The sequence below is a fragment of the Microtus pennsylvanicus genome, chromosome 22 (assembly GCF_037038515.1).
Source record: "Microtus pennsylvanicus isolate mMicPen1 chromosome 22, mMicPen1.hap1, whole genome shotgun sequence".
NCBI classification, from domain to species: Eukaryota; Metazoa; Chordata; class Mammalia; order Rodentia; family Cricetidae; genus Microtus; species Microtus pennsylvanicus.
Genome location: NC_134600.1, coordinates 15,214,729 through 15,237,500, shown reverse-complemented (window position 1 = coordinate 15,237,500; position 22,772 = coordinate 15,214,729). Strand labels below are relative to the sequence as shown.

Below are 22,772 nucleotides of genomic sequence, written 5' to 3'. Positions count from 1 at the left end.
CCAGGATAACTAACTTCCCAAGTAAGAATGAAAAGTCAGACGTATAACTCCACAAACAGAAATGCAATTTTTTTTCCAAAAGGAAAACCGGGATAAATGTTAGCAAAAGCTTGATTCAAAGGATCGATTAATATTTAAGAAGAGTACCCATGAGCCATATTAATACTTTTGCCCACCTTACACAGAATTTAAAACTCCATCACAATGAAACCTGACACAGCTTAAAGGTCAAAAGAGAGTTAGGCATACTCGTAAAGAGAAAAACAAAACAAGGCCTTCAAACTCAGCTTTTAATACCAACGAGTCAAAAGACTTCCAAACCAACACACCCGCTAATAAGAGAACACAGCCAAAATCTGTATCCACTTTCCATCAGGCGGTTGTGCATGCGTACATTAACGCCTCTTCAGCACGCGCAATTTTCATGTTGTTAAGGAGACACTAAGGGAGGGGAACAGCATTTCTCTAGTAAAGTTGGTGGTTTGGATTTCTTTCAATGAACAGCTAAGGATCAGCTCCCTTCATCTCTGCCACCAACTGCGCTCGAGGGTCTCAGTACCAAGCTCGACACAACCTTCTGTGCCTATAAACACAAAGCACCAACATCCCAGGGTGCCGAGAAAGTCAAGCCTCATGCTTTCACTAGCCAGAGGTCTATGCTGCTTTAATGTTTGTAAAACGCACCCCTTACTTTAATAAAAGTTACCTTCACCAAAAAAATAAATAAAAGCCCCCTCCCCCCGAAAAGACATGGAACCCCATTTTATACCTAGTCGGCAAGGTTAAATGCATCATTTCCATTAAAATAAAAAGGCAAAACTACACTGCCACCATTGTGTGTGGACATTCATGAAACTAATAAACACGACAAACTGCGCGAATGTTGTCAGCATTTGCCAAGCATCCACGTGTGTCCTCCTGGGACAGAAAATACTAGAACTAAGCTCTGGGACTCTGTGTCAGCTTCGGTCTCGCTCCTGACCCCTGACTCGTGTCCACGACCCTCTCTATCTCCACCAAGAGCTCCTCGGGGCTCGCGATGTCTGGCTGTGTGCAGGCTGAGCCTGGCTTGGTACAGACAGCCATCCCCTCCTTTCAGCTGGGACCCCCGCACAGCTCGGCTGGGTTAGCAAGTTGCCATGGCCCAGGCGGCCCTCTGTTAGGGAGGCCGAGGGTGGGGTCCGGGCGCCCAGCCACAGTGGCCAGGGCTTGGGGAGCTGCAATTCCTCTAGGGTTGCGGAGACCTCCCGCGGTGCAAAAAGGGAACCGCTGGCACAGGAAGCCCGCGCAACCGCGGGGACCCGCTGAGGTCGCCCACCGCGCCAAGCGGGCAGGGGGCAGCAGGGAGGTCAGGTTTCGGGAGACTACCCGCTATACCACCGGGTTTGGGAGATCGCCACGGGCGCAGCTAAGCACCCGCAGCCCATGCTGGCCGCCACCGGGGTTCTGAGGCCCGCGCAGCGCCTACTCCAGGCGGATGCAGCTGGGAACTTCAAGCAAAGTTTTCTGCCGCTCCTGCCCCAGCCACCCAGGGACCCGGAGCCCCTAGAACAAGTCCAGGCCCTAAGGTGACAGGCGCCGAGATGGAGGTCCCAGCTCCTGTGCTTGTCCTGCAGGCTCCTGCGTGTGCTGCACGGGCCCCGGGGCTCGGCGGTGGTTGCTTTCCCTCCGGCCAACCGCTAGCCGGGCTCACCCGCTACGCGATGCCTGGTCCAGCGCGCTCCTGCCCGGCCCCAAAGCTCGCTCGGACTGTTCCACCCAGGAGTAACCTAAGTCCCATGCGCCCTGGAAACTACAGGAGCGGCCCGCTTACCTGAAAACGTCTCCCCGGCGGCAGTTAGCAAAAGTCCAGCCAAAGTCACCAGGCAAGTCCCAAGTGTCCTCATGGTCCTGAGTGCACGCCGGGCCGCCTCGGGGCGGCAGCGGCCGGTAGACGCGGGAAGCCGAGGGGTAAGCGAGCCTAAGCTGCAGGCTGCCAGTGTAGACGCGACAGCAGCGAAACAGCAGACCCCAAAGTGGCAACAGTTGCACAAGTCCGAAGTCCCGCGGTTCCCGGGCGTGGGGACCGTGTTCTGGGTCCTCCTGCCCTCCTGCTGGCCCCCTCTTGGAGTCTGGCGTCGCTGAGAGAGGGAGCAGAGGGCGCGTCCGCCGAGCCCAAATCCTTGCTGGGATCCGGCGCTGCGCCCGCCTAAGCGCTGCCCCTGATCGGGACCGAGCCGCCCGCGGCGCCGTGGCGGTGGCCGTGGCCGTGATCGCGCGCCCGCTGTCCGCCGCCTCTCCTCCCGCAGCGCCAGCCACCTCGAACGGCGGCGCGCTGATGGCCAAGCCCGCGCCGGCTGCGCGCGGGGCTCCTGCTCCCCGACTGACTGGCGGTGCCCCGCAGGCCGGCTGGAAGGAGCCCACGTCACGGCCGGGCCGGAGCCGCCGCGGCCCGCTAGAGGGCGCGAGCTCCCGTGTCCCCGGCCCGGGGCCAGCTCGGCCTGCGCGGCGCCTGCGGGCTCCGTGGGGCGGCCACTGCCAAGACGCGGGCGGGACCCAGCGGGCAGGAGCAACCGCCCGGGGCGCCACCCTCGACCCTAGCTCGCCCCAGCAGCGCCTGGGGCTTCCCACGCTGACCTCAGGGACAGGGACCGCGCCCCAACCAGAAGTTTGTCCCGGGCCACGGGCGGCGAGGAGGAGTTGGAACGCGCCAGGCACGGGGCGGCAGTGTCTCCGGCGGCGGCGGCGGCAGCTGGCTTGTTAGCGTCGGGAAGGAGCGGGAGCCGCCAGCTCCCTGGGCCGCTCGGTCTGCAGCTTGCAAGGGGCATGAACGCCGCTGTGCCCGAGCCCCGCGCCCGGGAAGCAGGACGCGCTTCTGCCACTCCGCTGCGCCGTGTGGCCGCTAGTCGGGCACGGAGCTCGGAAGGCAGCAGTCGCATGGAACCAGGGTTTGGGCAGAACTGGTGATTTCTGTATCTGGTGCAAATGGACGATGAATCAAACAACGTCTTAAAATAATTTTGTCGGTTTTTATTAAGAGAATAAGAAAGCTACGAATGATTAAATATAAAGTAAAATTCAAGTTTTTATTGTAATTCTGTTTTTTGGTGTGTGTGTGTGTGTGTGTATGTGTGTGTGTGTGTGTGTGTGTGTGTGTGTGTGTGTGTGTGTGTGTGTGTTCTTGCTCACAGTAACTATTAGGGCACCTGCAGGCTATTTACCAACCTAACTGCGGGCAATCACGCTTAAATTAGGACTGCATTTGTGTTCTGATACACATAGGTTAGTGCTCAATAGCCAGGACCTGGAGCTCTCCCCATTGCTTCACCGGGAGGCTCCTGCCAGCAGTTGTAACTGTTTTGTCTTGCTCTTAAAGACCATAGACAAAAACAAACTCCTCAGTCCTGTTGTTGAAGGCTCTCCACCCAGAAAATTTCTGTGTCTGTCAGTCCAAACACATTACCAGTATTTTCTTCGAGTATCCCTTTCAGGAGGTCCTTGTGAGGCCTTCCGGTTAGAAGTATCTACGTTAATCACTCGCTTACCACCCCCAATGTATCACCATTTGGCTTTATCAGATAGCGAACCTGCTGGGCTTATCCTGCACCTGGAAGGGAAATTTTGAAGACTCATACTTATTCCAAAAGAACCAACTAGTGACAGGTCAGATCTGCAACCTGAGCTTTTGGATGAAATTATACTTTATAAGATAATTCAAATTGGTGTTTTAAAAGTAAATGATGACAAACTACACACACACTCGCGCGCGCGCGTGCGCGCGCACACACACACACACACACACACACACACACACACACACACACACACCTGCCACAACATTTTGATGCTGGTGGGAGCATCCATAAAAGAGTAAAAACCAAACATAGTCTCAATTGCTTCCAAGGACGTCTTTAAGTCGGATTAAGAGTTTGAGATCAGGTAACATCCCATTCATCACCTGTGTTAGAGCTTTCAGCCTTCAACAATGCAGTTCCCATTAGTCAGCTCCCTGGAGGCTGTTTTAGGCTGGGGGCTCCTTCAGAAGCTTCCTTGAGCTGAGGGTGTAGCTTTGAATTGGGAGTGGGGTGGCAGTGCTGTCCAACACGGAGGGGAAAGAACCAGCGAACCAGAATGAAGACAGGGTGCCACTGTGGCCAATCTGGGCTCAGTCCTCTGGGTTCCCTTGGATTTGGTTATCCCGCTGTTACCACAAGCCTATCCCAATCCTCCAAGAAACTCTGTTTCTTCCATTTCTTAAGGCTTCATGGCTGGGGGGAGGGGGGAAGCTGTGAATATCAGTTCTTCCAAGTGACAGTGCGGACCTAGCTACCCCATTTCCTTGCTGTCCACATTTTAAAGAGGTTTTTGCCTGCAGCTTCCTCTGATTCCTGCTTATTTACTGCCCCTTGCAGGTGACTGCTCAAAGCCACCATTGGTCTAAATAAAGAGAAAATAACCAGTCAGGACTCCTGGAGGGGGGGGCATATTTCTGCCGGGATCTTCCCAGGGGACTTGTCTTTGACTTGTGTTTTCAGCTGTAGAGATTTCTCTGTCCAGTCTAACCACCACTTGTCACTCCTGCCTCTCTGGGGACAAAGGTGACATTTGCAGAGTTAGTTGGTCAAAGTGAGGAGTGCTGTCAGGGCCAGCTTCTAAGATGAGTAAATTCTGGGGGAATAAAAATGAATGCCCAGGCCGGGCGGTGGTGGCGCACGCCTTTAATCCCAGCACTTGGGAGGCAGAGGCAGGCGGATCTCTGTGAGTTCGAGACCAGCCTGGTCTACAAGAGCTAGTTCCAGGACAGGCTCCAAAACCACAGAGAAACCCTGTCTCGAAAAACCAAAAAAAAAAAAAAAATGAATGCCCACTCAGCAGATCTTTTCAGATATTAACCAGGATGGCAAAGACATCTTCCTAACACTGCTCGAAAGAGAACCAAACTGAGGCATGAGAAAGGGTTTGGGTTATATTTTTCCATTTCATTTTTTTTGACAGGTGATGTGGGATTCCCATTTGTATGCTGTGAAATGTTTTATTACCATTGATTAATAAAGAAGCCACTTTGGCCTATGACAAGGCAGAATATAGCGAGGCGGGAAAAGCGACACTGAATACAGGGAGAAAGAAGACCGAGTCGAGAGATGTGTCAGCAGCTGCTAGAGAAGCAAGATGTGAGGTAACCAGCCTCGAGCCTCATGGTAAAATATAGAATAATAGAAATGGGTTTAATATAAGTTGTAAGAGCTAGTTAATAATAAACCTGAACTAATAGGCCAAACCGTATGTAATTAATATTGAGCCTCTGAGTGGTTATTTGAAAAGCAGTTGCAAGACCAGGCAGAACGAGAAACCTCCAGTGACAGACAGGGGCATTGGCAGGAATTGAACTCAGGGCTTCACGTATGTTCTGCACATGCTTGTATACTTTTGTGACACATGGCAGGGAAGAAAGCCATCTGGGCACATTAGTGAGCAGGGCCACTGACGGAACTGTGCGGGGACACTACTTTTGATCATAGTGATTCTGTTTCTAACTTTGTTCCGGATCCATAAAAGCCAAAAGGTAAGCCCAATCCATCTATCCAGGATGTTAGTCACACTGACTATGGAGGTTAACCATGTCAGGAAGTTCCTAAGACACCGAAAACTCTCGGCAGCCACCTAAGTGTGATCCCAAGGAAAGGAAGTTCACATTCTTCTTATGACTTTTCTCTTCTCACCCTTCCTGAAATAGCTCCCCATGTTTAGGTATTTGTTAGGAGAGCGGAAGTGCCTTTGATATAGGCAGAAAATGGAAATGTATGTTGTATAGGTCACACAACAATGTGTTCTCTTGATCAAAGTATATCAGGAAGGTGGGAGGAGATAATTCTGAATTTGAAACATACTGTGTAGGTAAAGTCAGTTTCGGTGCTGCCTGGTTTGCACAGCATTCAGTCTGAAAGACCCATGTAAAAACTCTGAGACAGTAAGCAAGTGTGATTATTATGATGGTCTCTGATTAAGCAGGGTTTTAGGCATCAGTTGTACTCAGTCTGGGCTCCCAGACCCCATTTTAACTTGAGGGACTCTGTAGAATTCAGGGGTGGCTGAGCAAACTTGCCTGTGTGACATGCAAGTCCTTGGGCTCATGTGTCCTTAGCACATGCAGCCCTCCACTTTACTCAGCTCTGGGCTCTTTGTTTATTTGATGCATTGCTGGGGACCAAACCCAGGGCCGCACCGATACCTATACCGCAAGTGCTATACCTCCCAGTTGCACCCGCAACCCCCATCTATCTTCAGCTATGAAGAGACTGAGCAGAGTGCTTCACCCAACACGTACTGCATTCCACAGCGGCAGTCTCCTTAGGAATGTGGTCTTCCTCCCTCAGATCAGGCAGTCGAAAAGGAGTCTATGGCGGCTGCTGTTTCTGAGGAAGGAGATCAAGGTTCATATCTGGTGACGAGCTGCTTGCTGGCGAGTCCCTAGGCAAGAGGCAAAGAATGACACACGTGTATATGTCTTCCCTTCTTAGAAAACCACTTTTGCTGGGCTGGGGATGTGGTTTCGTGGATGCTGTTTGCCTAGCAAGACCCTGGGCTCATCGCCAGCATTGAAAAAACCACAGTCAATGGCATTAAATCGCAGGGGTCATTCTGACGGCCCTTGTCTAACCTAGTCATGTTGATGGCTGCTTCTACAAACATGACAGTTGGAGAACGTTTCCACACTCTTTACCGTCCTAACGAAGGTGAAACTCTTCAAAGAGAGCAACATCAGGTAGAGGGGACTTGTAGCATCCCGTAGTGAACGTGTTTGCATGGTTGTTGCACAAGGAGGGGGCCCTTTGTTTGTCCCAGCTGCCTGGCTATCTTACACCCCAAATAATCACACAGAAACTATATTCATTTAAACACTGCCTGGCCCATTAGCTCTAACTTCTTATTGGCTAATTCTTACATATTAGTTTAACCCATCTCCATTAATGTGTATCGCCGCGTGACTGTGGCTTACCAGCATGAGTCTAACCAGTGCCTCTCCCAGGCAGGAGATCCATGGTGTCTGCCACTCTGCCTTTCTTCCCAGCATTCAGTTCTGTCTACTCCGCCTACCTAAGTTCTGCCCTATCAAAAGGCCAAGGAAGTTTCTTTATTCAACCAATGAAAACAACACATAAACAAAAGGACCGCCACACCACGTGGTGCCAAATGAGAAATGAGAAAGAGATTGTTGGGTCCACAGGGATGGCGCAAAGATAGGGACAGACCACCAAAGTCTAGTAAACCAGAAGTAAACGTTATTCCAGGAAGAAAATTATAAACTAAAAAAATAAATCTCCATGGGATGCAGAAAGCTTATCAGCTAGCTGAGACCACAGCCAGAGATGGATTGGTAAGGCTGTGGCAAATGACAGCTTCCGAACCTCCCTTTTCATATTAAGAAGCATTATACAATCACAAAAGAATTTTTACAACTCAAGGTAAAACTCAGATACAAATTGCCCTTCTTTGCAATTTCCATTAACAGAATTTTCAGTTAGACTGGTGTTTGTGTTTAGCCCACTGTTTCTCTCTGGTACTAGCTGATGGTGTTTTCCAAAGCTCTACTTTCTCTTGACATTGCCACTTTTGCATAGCAGGGAAGGGCGTGGGCCAATAGAAAACCAAAAGGTCAAAAGTCATGTACACCCCATCACTTAAAAGTTAACTCAACTCATATGAATTGCTGGTCATGAATGGTCAGAGGAGTTGCCTAAAAGCTGATCCTTGGTCTGCAGAGGGCTGCCTCAGCCTCGCAAATAGAGCTACTTGTCAAACAAAGTAACTCACTGTTAACAGTTAATCCTTCAGCTGCTGAGAACCCTGCTGACAGTCTGCTCTCATTCTCCTAGGCTTACAACTTTAAATCTCTTTTATTTTTACATTCATATTTCTGGAATCTACATTTTTATATTCTTATTCCTGGACTCTTCAATATTATGGGCTTTTCACAAGACCAGAAAAAAAAACAGGCCATCTCAGCTTTTCTTCATGGAAAGCCTGGTCTCACCTGCCTTATTTTGTGTGGGTTCCTATCCTACCACTGTCAGAACATGTCATTGACAAAAAGGCAAAGCCCATCCAGGTGGAGTTCAAAGCCATTCTTTCTGAATCTGTAAAGAGCTGACTCTTTAGACAGGCCAAGAGTTTTATCTCTTTGCTTTGCCCATAAGGTGCCCTCAGAGTCCAAATTAAACCACTTAAAAACTGGGATAGTGAATTTGCATGTTTTTTAAAATGTTGACTTTTACACTGTTAGACTTATGATATTGGGCAAGACACATAGCCTCCGTATGCAAGGTTCCTTCTGGAAAATGAAAGCCATCACACTGATTTCAGGTGCTGCTGACGATTAAATGAGATATAAAAGGCCCATGCTAATCCCAGGTACATCATTGCTGGTGATCTGTGTGGAGCCTGACATGAAGGCATTAAACTTTGAGCCTCCTGGTCTCTCATCCCCTCTTAGGACATGGCTGTTCTTTTATTCCCAAATGATGGGGTCAGACACTGGGCCGGGCCAGCAGCAGTGTGTAGCTGGAGGCTGTTCTGCATCCTGCCTGGTCCTGTAGCCACTTATAAAATTATCACACAGAGGATTGATATTAATTATAATCATTTGGCTCAGGCTTATTACTGACTAGCTCTTACATTTAAATGCACCCATTTATATTAGTCTGTGTATCGCCAGCTGGCCCATGGCTTAGTGATGATGCTTGGGCATCTTCCTCCTCCAGAGACTGCTGGCATCTCCCTTGACTCTGCCTTCTTTCTCCCTGTATCTCTGCTTGGATTTTCCATTTAGCTATAGTCTGCCCTGCCATAGGCCAGAACAGCTTTATTCAACCAATAAAGTAACACATAACATCCACATCAGCATGTCATGCCCATCAGCCTCCACAACGGCAAGATCAATAAGCTCTTTTATTTATAAAGTATTCCATTTCAGATGTGTTATTATAGAAACAAGATGACCTAAGATAAGATCTTCTGTTTAAATTTTTCTGATAGGACCAGAGCTTGTCTTTTGCAATAGGGCACACATATACATATGTAAACATTTATATGCCATATGTGTGTATTTAGGTATATATATTCCCTATATATGTCTATGTATATATGTGTCCTATATGTGTCTGTATAATCCCTACATATGTCTGTATATATGCCCTATGTTTATATATGCCCTATATGTATGTATATGCATGCTCTGGATATGTGTATATATGCCTTATTTATGCCATTTATATGTGTGTGTGTATATATATCTTATTCATATGTATATGTATGCCCTATATTTATATATGCCCTATATATGTGTATTGTAGGGAGAGGCCTGCTTCTTCATCCTGGCTGCCCGGCTAGCTTAGCCCGGAAATAACCACACAGAAACTGTATTAATTAAATCACTGCTTAGCCTATTATCTCTAGCCTCTTATTGGTTAACATTCACATCTTGATTTAACCCATTTCTATTAATCTGTATATTGCCACGTGGCAGTGGCTTGCTGGGAAAGGTTTTAACCAGCATCTGTCTCAGGCAGAGAATCCATAGCTTCTCTGACTCCGCCTTTCTTCCTCCCAGCATTCAGTTCTGTTTTCCCCACCTACCTAAGTTCTACCCTATCAAAAGGCCAAGACAGTTTCTTTATTCATTAGTCAATGAAAGCAACACATGAACAGAACCTCCTACACCATATGTGTATCTATTTGTGTGTGTGTGTATATATATATATGTGTGTGTGTGTGTGCATATATAACTTAATATATATATAATTTTAGGTAAAATGGTTGGGTAGATTGATAGCTTTTTAAAATGTCCTTCTTGGGGCTGGAGAGATGGCTCAGAGGTTAAGAGCGTTGCCTGCTCTTCCAAAGGTCCTGAGTTCAATTCCCAGCAACCACATGGTGGCTCACAACCATCTGTAATGAGATCTGGTGCCCTCTTCTGGCCTACAGGCATACACACAGACAGAACATTGTATACATAATAAATAAATATATATAAAAAAAAGTCCTTCTTGGTTATGAAATCAGGAACAAGGAGACCTTACAAAGCAATCTCCTCATTCTAGAAAATGTGACTTTACGTCTATATCTGCGCCTGTGTTCCTACAGATGATAGTGACCTTCCAGAGAGACGCTGACCCCATCTGATCTCCCATCTGCTCTCAAGGATGTCTGTGTAGAAGGTGCTAGGGGCTCCTGGTGACTTGTGCTTACTGCAGAAGGGACAGCAGGCTGCCTTTATACCTGCAAACCCTCGGTGGACACAAGTCACACTCTCTTTCTACCCCTGCATCTTGAACTAAGGAAAACAACCACCTCTGTGGGCAGGACATGTGACTGAACAGGAGCAGCAGCCGCGGCACAGAAGCAGGGGCCACCTGCCCACACTCAGCCAGCCGCGGGTTTCAGGAACGGTTCATCATGTCTGGGAAAAGTGAAAAGATTGCTGGAGGGGGGCTCGATTGCCATCACCAGACTTCACTGCCTTTGTTCCAATTCCCAGAAGTCCTAGGAGAGAATGCTTTCTGCAAACTTTTTTTTTTTTTTTTTTTTTGGAGCTGGGAAGTTTTGAGAAATCTGCTGGCTCACTCCCAGAGTGTGAAATGACATTTCTCTGTTTGACTCCCAGTCAGTTCAAAGGCTCCTGCAGCAGCTCATCCAGCAGCAGCCAGTCTCCGCGTAGGGGTTCATTAAAGGAGCGAGCGCCCGCCTTTGTGTCCCTCTCCTTGCCCGGAGGCTTTGAACTAGCATGTTTTAGATTAGTTCCTGCACTTTTGCATGAGACAACTGTTTTTCTCAGAACGCGCTTTGGATGTTAGTCAGATTATCCAGAATTCGGGCTGGAAACTGTGGTCCTCTATCGAGTTCCCTGGGAACCTTATTTCCTTTTTTATTTCACTTTGTTTAAAACAAACCCTTTGAAGTTGATAGGTATGTTCCTTAAAGCCCAGTTTGACTAATACTATTAAGGAACACCATGCTAACAATGTCATTCGTACTTCAGATTAAATTATGGCGGTAATGTGTCCTGGGTCCTGTGATCTGTAATAAGGCTGTCTTGGCAGTAGAATGTGAGAAAGTGGTTCAATGAGAACATCAAAGGAATCGTCATTTGTACTTTTTCTTCACCTTGGACATTTTCAGGAGTCCCAATGTTGCAGTCTGAAGTGGTGATTTCTATACCGGCAGCACCATTAGGATGAGACACCCAAATCTATTCCAGTATAGATTTATTTCTATAAATGTGTGGGTGTTCATGTTTGTATAGATGGGGGGTGCCTATAACATGTGTGTGCATGCAAGCTGGAGGACAGCCTGAAGTGTCCTCCCCAGGAATGCTGCCTGCCTCTTCTGAGTGAGGGTCTCCTATCAGTCTGGAGCTCAACAATTAGGCTACTCTGGCTAGCCAGTGACCCCCTGAGAGCCTCCTGTCTCTGCCTCTCCAGTTTGGGGATTACAGGCCCATACCTCCATGCCTGGCTTTGTATGTGAGGGCTGGGATCAAACTTCGACCCTCACAATTGCAAGGCCAGGGCCTGATCAGCTGAATCATTCCTCCAGCCCGATTTTCTTTTAAGCTACTGTTGACCGACTTTTCCCTGTGGATAGAGGGCACTGTGTTGCAGCATTAAAACAGAAGGTCCTGGTGCCCTTTTAAAGATAAAGTCACGGGGCCTAAACAGCTACAGGAGCGATGCTATCAAGATCAGGTGATGCAATGAGGTCACAGGCATTCCTCACCAGGCAGTAACTGGCAGCCCCGGGCTGGAGGGTGAATACTCGTAGTCCCAGAGCCCCTTGCTTAGCCACTTTGCCCATCTTTGTCTCTTTTCATACCATAGATCATTTGCCATTCTCTCCTCCTGCCACATCCTGCACTGCCCTGGTTTCCATGACCTCAGCGGTCACACCTGTAAAGGCCATTGTAGCACAGCACCAGACAGACAGGGCTGGGCACGGCAATGCAGCAGACACACGGAGAAAGCAGACAATCACCTTCGTGGATAGAGCAGATGGTTTCAGAAGATACATTTGCCGGGGATGGTAGTATTCCTGTTTGGATGGGATGGAGGAGAGGGGTCTTACTCTGATATGACGATGCAACATCATTCCCTCCCAAAGATGATGACTTAATTCTGGCACATGCCCAGAATCCTGACACTTGGAAGGCTGAGGCAGGTGAATCTTGAGAAGGTCAAGGTACCTAGGGTATACAGTATCTCAAAACCATAATAGGCGGTGACTTTTCAAGGCGAGAGGCCACTCCTTCTCGGTGTCCCCTTCCAGGCTTTCTCAAAGAATTCTTCCTGGTACTTTCTAGTTGATGAGATAAAGGGACAAAGCTAAAAATGGGAGAATTGGAGAACAAAAAACAGATTACCAGCCCCAACACAACCTGTATGGTTTTTCAGTGTGCTCTGTTCAGCTCAGGCAGGTGGGGAGGGCTGAAATCTTTACTCTGTGTCACAGCAATGAGCCCCTAGGGGACAGCCAAGACAAAATGAGAACTTAGCTTTAAGAAAGAGCACTTGGTGCTTCCGTCGTCACTTACACCTGTGATATCCTCTCGGGTTATCTGATCTAATGGCTTGAAATCTTGATTCAATTGATAGGACTCCGGTTTTCTCCTTACTTGTAGGTTGTCATAGATTTTTCAATTTCTTTTTGGGACAGTCCCTTATGGTGTAACTCAGTCTAGCTTGGAACTTACTCTGGCCCAGGGTGACTCTGAACTCCAAATTCGCCTGTCTCAGCCTCTCCACCATGCTCACATCTTCACTGGGATTAGAAGAATACAAACTGGCAGAGCCCTGAAAGCCTGGGTCTTGGATCTGCCTGTATTAATTGCTTTCCTGATGCTGTGATAGACACCGTTGCCAAAAGCAGTTAGGGAGGAAATGGTTTACTGGGGCTCACGGTTCCAAAGGACGACCCCACCATGGTGGGGAAGGCATGATAACAGGCAAAGAAGGTGACTACCCAGTCTCACTTGCATACAGCAAGCCGGAAGTGAACAGGAAGTGGTTGGCAGAATACAAAACTGGAAAGTCCATCTTTAGTGACATACTTTCTCCAGCAAAGATCCACATCCTAGAGAGTCCATAAACTCTTCAAATTACACCACTAGCTAGGGACCAGGTTTTCAAATACATAAGCCTGTCGGGTCTGGGGCAATTCTCATTGAAACCATCGGACAAGCTAACCTCGCATTTTTGTCAAGGGACCCAACATCTAATCAGCAACCAGGAGCCCAGCACTTATAATCTGCGTACTTTGTGTGTGCTCCAATGGCCCTACTGTGGCTTCTCGACCTTGGGAGAAGCCTGGAATCGGTCACTTCTCTTACCTCCATGGCAAACCTCTGCTCAGTACCAGCTTCAGGGAGGGGCTGCTTCCTTGGGGTCCGGTTTCAGAACACTCAGCCTATGATGGCAAGGAAGCTAGCTGACCTCATCTTGTTAGACCGGAAGCAGAGAGGGGGGTCATAGTATTCTGTAGAATTTCTCCTTTCCCCTTTTACTTCAGCCCCTGGAATATTGCTGCCTGCATTCAGGGCGGGTCTTCCTCCCTGCTCAGCCAACTTCTCTGGAAACACCCTCACAGACTTACTCACAATGGTATCTCACAGCTTCCTTAGCTAGCTATCAATTCAAAGGGTAGATCACTGAGATAAGCCACCAGAAAGCTCCCCAAACCAATTAGGTTAAACGGTTTATCAATACTGCAGAGTTGTTGAATTACACGAGAATCAAAAGCATTCAAAATCAAAAGACTGAGCCTGTAATCTCGGCTACCTGAAAGGCTAAGGCGTGGGTTTGTAATTCCCAAGTTCAAACTGAAAGCCTGCCTGGACAATAGAGTATGTTCAAGGCTAGCACCAGTCACTCAATGAGAATATCTCAATTTTTAAAAAAGATTTAAAGAGAAAAGGCAAATGGCAGTAGGGTTGGTGGAGGAGTGCTTATCTGCCATGTGTAAGGCCCTAGGTTAGAAAGAAAAGTAAATAACGTGAATAAACATAATATAAATTAAACACTTTGCAGGTAGGCTAAGTATCCTTTATCTAAAGTGCCTGGGAAGGAAACTTTTTAGACTTTTGCTTTCACCATTTGGGAATGTTTGCGTACACTTGAGCAGCTGAGCATGCTGTTCTGAAAACCTAGCCAGTGCTTTTCAATCAGCACGTTGGAACACTGGAAATCTCCTATTTTGGAGCGTCTCTGAGTTAAGGATTCAGGATGAGGGATCCACCACTTGGTCTGCAAAGCACCAGATAATTTTGCATCTTATAAGTAGCCCTGTACTGGCCCTGGCAGGGAAAAGGTACTGTGAGGAGAGACTTGCCTTTCCCCATTCAGTTAGCACACAATTGAAAGGATGTCACGGGTGGAATGGGAAATGGCGAGGAATCTAATGCTGAGGGGTGGAAAAGAACAGCCAGGGAGGGACCTGTCACCACCTCGCAGGAAAGACTGGAGCCAACAATGCCAAGTCAGTGAGGGTGGGACCACACCTTGGCCAGGGCTGTTTGGATGTGTACACTTCCTGACTTCTCTAACTAAACATCACTGTCAGCATCTCAAAGGAGGACTGGGGCTCTCATTTTTTCTTCCTCTTTCCGATGTAGCCACCTTGAGAAACTTTTCTTCTGTTGACTGTTACTAACCCTTTTCTTTTTAATTGGCCTATTGCGGATGAGTAGCTGAGCTGTTAGCTTCCAGGATCCAGGCTTTGGCCCTCAGGTCTCTAGAAACCGCCTGGTGAGTCAGCCAGGAGGCTCTGCTTCATTCCTTTTTATTGCAAAAGATGCTGAAAACAGAAAAGACAAATAACTCACCAAGGTTTCTGATTAAAGGAGCACACCGAATCCACACCTTTATCCCCTCTCCCTCCTCAACTTCCAAATAATCACAGTAGATACAAGGCAGGAAAAGGTAGTTGATCCACAAGACCAGCAGAGCCAGCATCAGCAATGAAAGAGGGAACATGGAGACAGCACAGAATGGGTGGTAATCCAGTAGAGCACAGGGTCATGGGTCCTTGGCTAGCATTTGACAGAATCAGGAAGTACCTGGACCTGTTCCTCAGAAGTCACTGGAACCCAGGCACGGGGGGATCAAAATATGCTTTAGATAATTGGGTTGATGGAGAATGTTTAACATGAAATAAACCGCCTACTCCCCAAATCATCGTCTCCTGTGATAAAGTCACATTCAGATAAGCATTCAGACATGAGCTGAGCTAGAACCTCACCTCCATTGGAGATGACAAGTCCCGGCAAAAGTATGAAGATGCTGTCCACATTTGTGAGGAAACCAGGCGTACCTACTTATCTTATCTAGAAAACAGGCTGAGCGGACGGTAGAAACGGATGCTGAAGCACTCAGCCCCTTCCCCATTAGCTTCCAGAACCCCAGGCACTAACTAGGCTTTAACCCTTTAGTGTGGGAACCCACAGGAGTAAACTCAGTTCACCCTGACCAAAGGTCAGAGAGTTCAGGGCTATTTCCACCCCTGCCAGGTTATTGACAGGAGGTTTGATCCAGGGTGTGGCTACTAACAGGATGGTTTGACCTAGGGTGTGGCTACTAACAGGGTGTTTGGACCGAGGCTACTTAATGTTTTAGGTATTGAGAAGGTAATTATTTTGGTTTTTTTCCTTGTATCTTTTGTCTCCCCCTCCTCTTTGGATTGGGGTTTGTAAAGCCTGTAAGAAATAAACATGAACAGGCAGATTCGGTATTCACCGTGTTGCCCTCCTGACTCTCTGTCTTTTGTATCTTTCTTTTGTATCTTTCTTTTGTATCTTTAATTTTTCTACTTGCCATTTCTTTCTTTCTTTTTCTTTTTGTTTTTTTGAGAGAGGGTTTCTTTGTGTAGTTTTGGAGTTTGTCCTGGCTGCCTTGAATTAACAGAGATCCGCCTGCCTCTGCCTCCCAAGTGCTGGGATTAAGGACATGTGCTACCACCACCCAGCTCTACGCTTCCCCCCTCCAAGCATGGACAAGTAAGTTGGGCAGGGCCCGGCTGATATTGTCACAGGATATAGCATTTTGGGTAGGTGAGGGTCATTCTTGGTTGATCCAACCAGCCCTGGAGGAAAGATCTTGATTCTGAGACTGAGGTATATCCTTCACAAAACCGTCCAGTAGCCGAGGACCGCTGACAAGCATGGCCCGTTTGCAGAACATACCCATCCCATAATGCCTCACCTTTCCTCCTTTTCACTTGTTTGACACAGTAGTGAGTATCAATATTTGTGGGAAAATAAGTGTCCTTTAAAACTGGAAAAAAAGAAACTATATACAGATACGGTATCTTTAAAATAAAAACATATAAATTAAAAATACAATAGCAAAAAATATCAGTTCAGTTGAAAGGGTAGAAAATGAAATGGATAAATTCTATTTGACCCAGAAAGAGAACAACAACAACAAAAACAGGAGATGAAAATTAGGAATGAAAAGACGAGAAGATTAGACTATTAAAACAGAAATACATAGGTGGAAAAGAAATGAGTAAACAAGAGAGAAGTAATGAAGGAAGATGAACCAAGAAAATGTCCACAGACAAAGGACACGAGACTCCAGGTATAAATGGCTGCACAAATATCACATAGTATTTGACGGTATCCCCAGATCATACATGTCATTGTGACGCTTCATAGAATAAAGATATTAAAAACTCGCGGATAGAAAGCAAACCATTGTCCTATAAAATCGATGGTGAAAGAAAATCACTTCACACTTCTGCCTACCATGAGGAGTCTGGAAAATAGTGGCACACAGCGTTCAAAATTCTGACAGAAAATGCTGTCCTTAGGGAACTGTGTTCTTAACCTTCTCACAACAAAGTGTGACGGCAAGATAAAGTCACGTTCAGATATGCAAAGTTTCAGAAAAATTTACTCTATCCAAGAGAATCACTGTAGATATTCTGCACCCCAATAAAGGAATAAACAAAAAAAATCAAGGAAGCAGAATTTGGAATACAAGGGATTCAACATAAATAGAGTGTAATGGTTTAGATAAAACCACACCATTCCCAGGGCCACGAGGGGTAGCTGGGTCCCACTACCCAAGGCCTCTGTGGGTCCCAGGTGAGTGGGAGGCAATGGGTGAGAGACCACAATGGGTCGGCAGGGCAGCGGGCCCAGAGCTTTGGCAGGTGATAGACAGAGATGGATGGATAGGCATGCCATGCAGAGAGAGGGTTTGGGTCTAGTTTATTCAGTGGGTTATGAAAGGGAAGGGAACGGGGGGGGGGGGAGAGAGAGAGAGAGAGAGAGAGAGAGAGAGAGAGGAAATGAGAGAGGAGGGGGATAGGAGAGGAGGCCACTGCCACCTCCTCTGAAGAGAGAGGGAGGGCAGGTGGGGAGGGAGGAATGAGGGGCAGAGAGAGAGAGAGAGAGAGAGAGAGAGAGAGAGAGAGAGAGAGAGCGAGCAGGCTGGAAGCAGAAGGAAGATCCACTATCCCCTGCAGAAGAGGGAGGAGTAGGTGGGGCTTGTCTCTTAAAGGGACAGGACAGACCACTACAGAGAGAATTGTCAGGATCACAGTAGAGGAAAAGCCCAGAGTGACAGCTGAACAAGAGACTGGGAACTGATGAGGGAAATTGCCTACAAAATGAAACTTAGGGAACACATAATTGTATTAAAAACACCGAGAAGGGTTAAATATTTGTGAATACAGTCTGAAATCAACTGATGATAAAATTAAAAAATTAAAAGTCTAAATCCTTCAAAAGATAGTCTCTTAGTCACTCCCAAACCCTGTAAACAAAGGCAGTGTGATCTCAGAATGTATCGTATCTGTGGGTCACAATGACATTGACAGTCATTGACTGTCTGCCTGACCAAAATTGACAGAACTAACTTGAGAGGAAAGAAATCTGTGGTCTCTGTCACGTGGGGTGGTTGGGGGTGAAGTGAGCATTCAGTGCTGGAAGGAACGACCCACCGTAGTTGCGAGGAGCCACGTTGGGGCAGTGGAAGTGTTTGGGTTGCAACTGGTACATTCATTATAAGAGTTCTCATGGTTGTGTAACTCTGATATAATTAGAGTAAATTCCCTATAACTGTATTTTTGCCAAGCTGTATTTTTATCACAAGGGATAAAATTATAATTTCTCACCTCTGGTTTTTGTTCCTGTTCATCAGACTGTACAACTTGTCCCTTTTCCGAGTACTGCGGATACTAAATATACAAGCAGATAAGGCTTGGAACATTTGCAAAAATAGAACTCGGGTCCAAAACCCACAGCACCAGCCAAAGAATTCAAGTCAGCTTGAAGAGTAACCCGTCAATGAAGTTGGCCTGGCTTGAAGAAAATATGCTATTCTCCCCAGCAAGCCACCAGCGAAATCCCACAAACTCCAACACCCAGCTCTCAAGGCCCAGAACTTGATTAGTAACCGTCAGCTGCCTTTCTAACTTAGGACTATTCAGAGAAAGTCAAATGTACTCTTTTAGCCAATCACATTTGTATTTGTACAGGTAACCCCGCCCACCCATGTCAACAGCCACCAATCAGAACAGAGTCTGCAGCTGTGCCATAGCCTAGATTTCCCTCTGCTCTCCTGCTTCCGAGTCGACTCTTTGGCCATAAACGCTCAGACCAGAAATTCTTAACTTTGGTGGGTCTCCTAGTTCCACAGTGACCCACACTGTTGCGCAGCAACACATGCTAAACCAAGAATCCAAGCTCGAGAGAGCCGAATGGTTTTCCGAGGGTTGGAGGTGCAGCGTAGCAGAGTGGTTGCCGGGCTTGCTGAGACCCCGGGCCCCACAAGGACACGAAGAACGGCGCCTGCCGTCTCTCTGCTCACACACCGCCCTCTATTCCACGTGCAAATGCTGTAACTGGTCATTACAGGGGATGCCGAGATAAATGAGACGATTTGCACGTTCTGCTTAGCTGAATTTAATAATTTTAGTTTCTTAAAACCCAGATAATCAAAATTAGCCAAGTTTACATAACTCAATTAAAGGCGCATTCATACTTTTACAAAAAAGGAGCATAATTTTCAAAAGCAAGTCCTTCCAAAGTGAAAGCGAGTTACCCTTTTTTGTGCAATTTTATTTTGTATTGTCTGTCTCAAATTGCCCATTTTAAATTTTCTTAACTGTCTTGGTATATGTCTGAAAATAGGCTTCCTTCCCCTTCAAGTCGGCTCTGCTGTTTACTACCACACATGTAAATGTTAAAAGATTTCATTTGCACACATTTTCCTCGTGGCGTTTTAGAGCTGAATTGCAGATGTCCGAGAAAGGGGTACCAATGTGATTATGGAAATTATTCTATTGACAATAAAACTAGTTTTTATCATGTGGATCTGAGAAAGCCAAAGAAATTGTGGTTGGGGAAACAGATGCATTCAATAAAGAGCTACCCGTGCACGTGCTGGGCTGGCTGGGAGCGAGATTCACATAATGCAATCAGTAGGAATTTGACTGGGCTGTGGCGTTGTCAAAGGCGCATGGGATGGCCGAATAATAGCTGGAAATTTGTTGTGGACATGAAACTATTAAGTCTGTCCCCTGCTGCATTCAGCATGCCCCTAAAAACTATTATTAAATAACCGATTTTATAGCGACTGTTAAAATTATTTGGCCAAAGTATAAATTAAACTTTATGATGGGTACAAATGCACGCCTTAAAATGTATAATACTCATTTAGCTTTCCTTTCCTGTTTTTTTAAAATACCCACTCAGACGAAAGAGCAGTGATTACCAAAATAAGGGCATATTAATAAGGCTGCCAAGATGCCTTCTCAAAAGGGAGACACATTCAGGGTGACTGGCTCAGCGAACACAGAACGCTGTGGTTATCAGGGAACGGAGATAGCGCCTGTGATGTCTGAGGACTCGGGGATGAACCGGTCTGGGTCTCCAGAACCTACCACCCCCCCCCCCCAGCTTGCACAGGGTCATGGGGCGGGTTCCTCACAGGTTCATGGGGGCGGGGTTGAGGGCGGGGTTGGGGGCGGGGTTGGGGGCGGGTCCTAACACCCTCCACACCTGGAGAGGGAGAATGGTGACCGAATCACCTCGCAGGCGCCTGCAAGCGCCCCCCCCCCCCCCCCACACACACACACACACACACACACACGGCGTGGCTCCGCCTTCCCGCTGCTCTTGTCTCCACCCACACTCTTCTCACAACAGACCCTTTGCTAGGTGTCTTGTCTATACACACAGTGACTCTTGTCTAGTGAAGGGACAAGCGTTCCTGGGGTCTGAATGAAGACTGTTAGCATCTTACCTCCCTAGAGTGTCACCTGTATCACAGTGGCTGTTAAAACTGTGACACATTTTATCCTCGGAATTTGAATGTACATTTAGGAATGAATCAATTACATACATATATATATATATATATATATATATATATATATATATATAATCTTAAATTTACTTAATGACAGGATACAATCTGAAAGTGTGTTGTTAGGCAGCTTTGTGAAGATAGTGTGGTGCACTGAAAAATGAAGCTATGAAATCCGTGATTGCTATCATCATACGGAACTGCTAAAGGAAACATGGCTGACTTTACACTCACACACACACACACACACACACACACACACGCACGCACGCATGCGTGTGCACATTTGGAAAGTTTAGGGCAGGAAATGATTTGGAAGCTGCTCTGGAATAAAAGTCATGAGTTCTAGGTTCTGAGGCTAAGCCGGGGGATCTTCCGAGCGTAAGGATGTTCACACAGACCCTCTGCCTCAGGCTGATGTCTCCACACTTGCATGCGAAGAACAAGCCCCTTCTGGAATTAGTGCTTACTAAGAAACACGAGAAGGTAGTTGACGGGAGAGCTCCTGAGGACATCCTCAGGATGCCCACCGCCACTCCAGTCTCCCCACACATCTACCCTGTGCCCGACTGCTTGGCCTGGCTGTCTCCACCTCTAACCAAAGTCCAGCAAGGAAGAATGCAGGCATACTGCCTTCTTGAAGTGAACCCTTGAACTATGTTGACTCAAATGACCTCAAATCCCTGTATCTGCAACACTATTTTACTTTGTATCAGAATATTTTATATCAAGAATTTAGTTGTAAAAAGACACATTTCCCCGTTTCCCCCTTGTCCTTTAATCATTAGATACAGCTTCTCATGACCCTCCTCCCTCTGCTTCCAACTCGCATCTACCAGCAAACATTGTCTCCTTTCCTAACGAGATGCTGGCTGGACCGAAGGCCACGCTATCTGACAGCAATTCTCTGAAAGCACCACATTTCAATTGCTTTGCCACATTTCAATTAGGAGACCTTTGAGGTGAGAAAGACGAGGAAATAGAGTGGGATCCAGGTAATGCTGAAAGCAAAATAATTGAGCGAGGCCAGGTTCAGAGACATCTTAGGACTGCGGAAAAAAGCAGAAAAAACATTGACTCTGTCTCAACATAACATAGATGTTCAGAACAAGTACATGTGAGTATTCCTGAACATTGAATTGAAGCAGAAAATGTCCAACTCACTAAGCAATGAGCATGGGGGGGGGGGGGAGTCCATGCCTTTTCAGAAGCTGCTGGGGTGGTAATTTATATTTATATAATTATATCTTTCTGCTGGGGAAAAGGGGGTGGGAATGTGATTGTCTTAGGGTTTCTATATCTGTGAAGAGACACCCTAACCACTGCAAACTTCATAGAAGAAAACTATTTAATTGGGATGGCGCACATTTTCAGAGGTTGAGTCCATGATCAGGATGGTGCGACATGGTGGCGGGAAGGCAGCCATTGGTTCACGTGTGGACCAATCACTGCCCGTTGTCAAGGCAGGCCCAGGTTACAGCAGGTGAAAGAGTGTTTTCTGAAAGGAAAGCAAAAGAGGAAACACTGGATAAAAGGAAAGACACCGGGAGACACTTGTTGCACGTATGCACGAGCAAGGCAAAGGCAGAGGGTGTGGCTCAGTGAGGAAGCGCGTGCCCGCTGCACATCTGAGGGCCCGCTTCTGTGGAAATAGGAGCGGAGGTGCTGCGTCCCTGGCACCTGGCCGCCCCCACAGCTAGCTTTACTCGAAATAATTACACGGAAACTGTATTCTTTTAAACACCGCTTGGCCCATTTCTATCTAGCCTCTTCTAGGCTAGCTCTCGCACCTGGACTAGCCCATTTCTAATAATCTGCTGTAGCCCATGAGCTGGCTTACCAGGAATGATCTTAACCTGCATCTGTCTGGAGTGGGAGAACCATGACGACTCCTTGACTCAGCTTCTTTCTCCCAGCATTCCATTCTGTTTACTCCGCCTACCTAAGGGTTGGCCTATCAAATGGGTCTAGGCAGTTTCTTTATTAATAAGAAATCACTCCCACATCATTTCCCCTTTTTCTGTTTAAACAAAAAAGAAAGGCTTTAACTTTAACATAGTAAAATTACATATAGCAAAAACAGTTATTATTTATTTTATCTTTTATCATAACAATGGAAAACTGTAACTACCTATCCATTCTTCAACTCCATCAAAGACTCCATAAGGATATAATATTACCTAAGTAAACAAGAACTAAGAAAACTCTAGAAATGACAGAGACATCTCGCTGCCTGGACAGTCACCCAAAGTTCTTTTGTACCGTTGGGGCATCCATCTTCAGCCTTCAGGCCCAAAGTATCCAGCAGACATTTTCATCAAGCAGGAAATTCCAAAGACAGTTCAGTCACTTTCTGCTGTGTCCTGCAGAATGTCTCGCAGACTCTTTCATGAGTCAGGAACCCTGAAAGACCATCTCACCTTTAGGCAAGTT

General features: G+C 46.9%; 1 protein-coding gene across 1 annotated transcript in view; it reads right to left on the bottom strand.

Annotated features, from left to right (window-relative positions):
- The window catches only part of Ptprm (protein tyrosine phosphatase receptor type M), a 694,512-nt gene extending 692,562 nt beyond the window's left edge, over nt 1-1,950 (bottom strand). Inside the window, exon 1 of the mRNA XM_075956536.1 lies at nt 1,814-1,950. Within this exon, the coding sequence (XP_075812651.1) occupies nt 1,814-1,886 (73 nt within the window). The 5' untranslated portion in view covers nt 1,887-1,950. The remainder of the gene's footprint in view (nt 1-1,813) is intronic.
- Nucleotides 1,951-22,772: the final 20,822 nt, after the last annotated feature.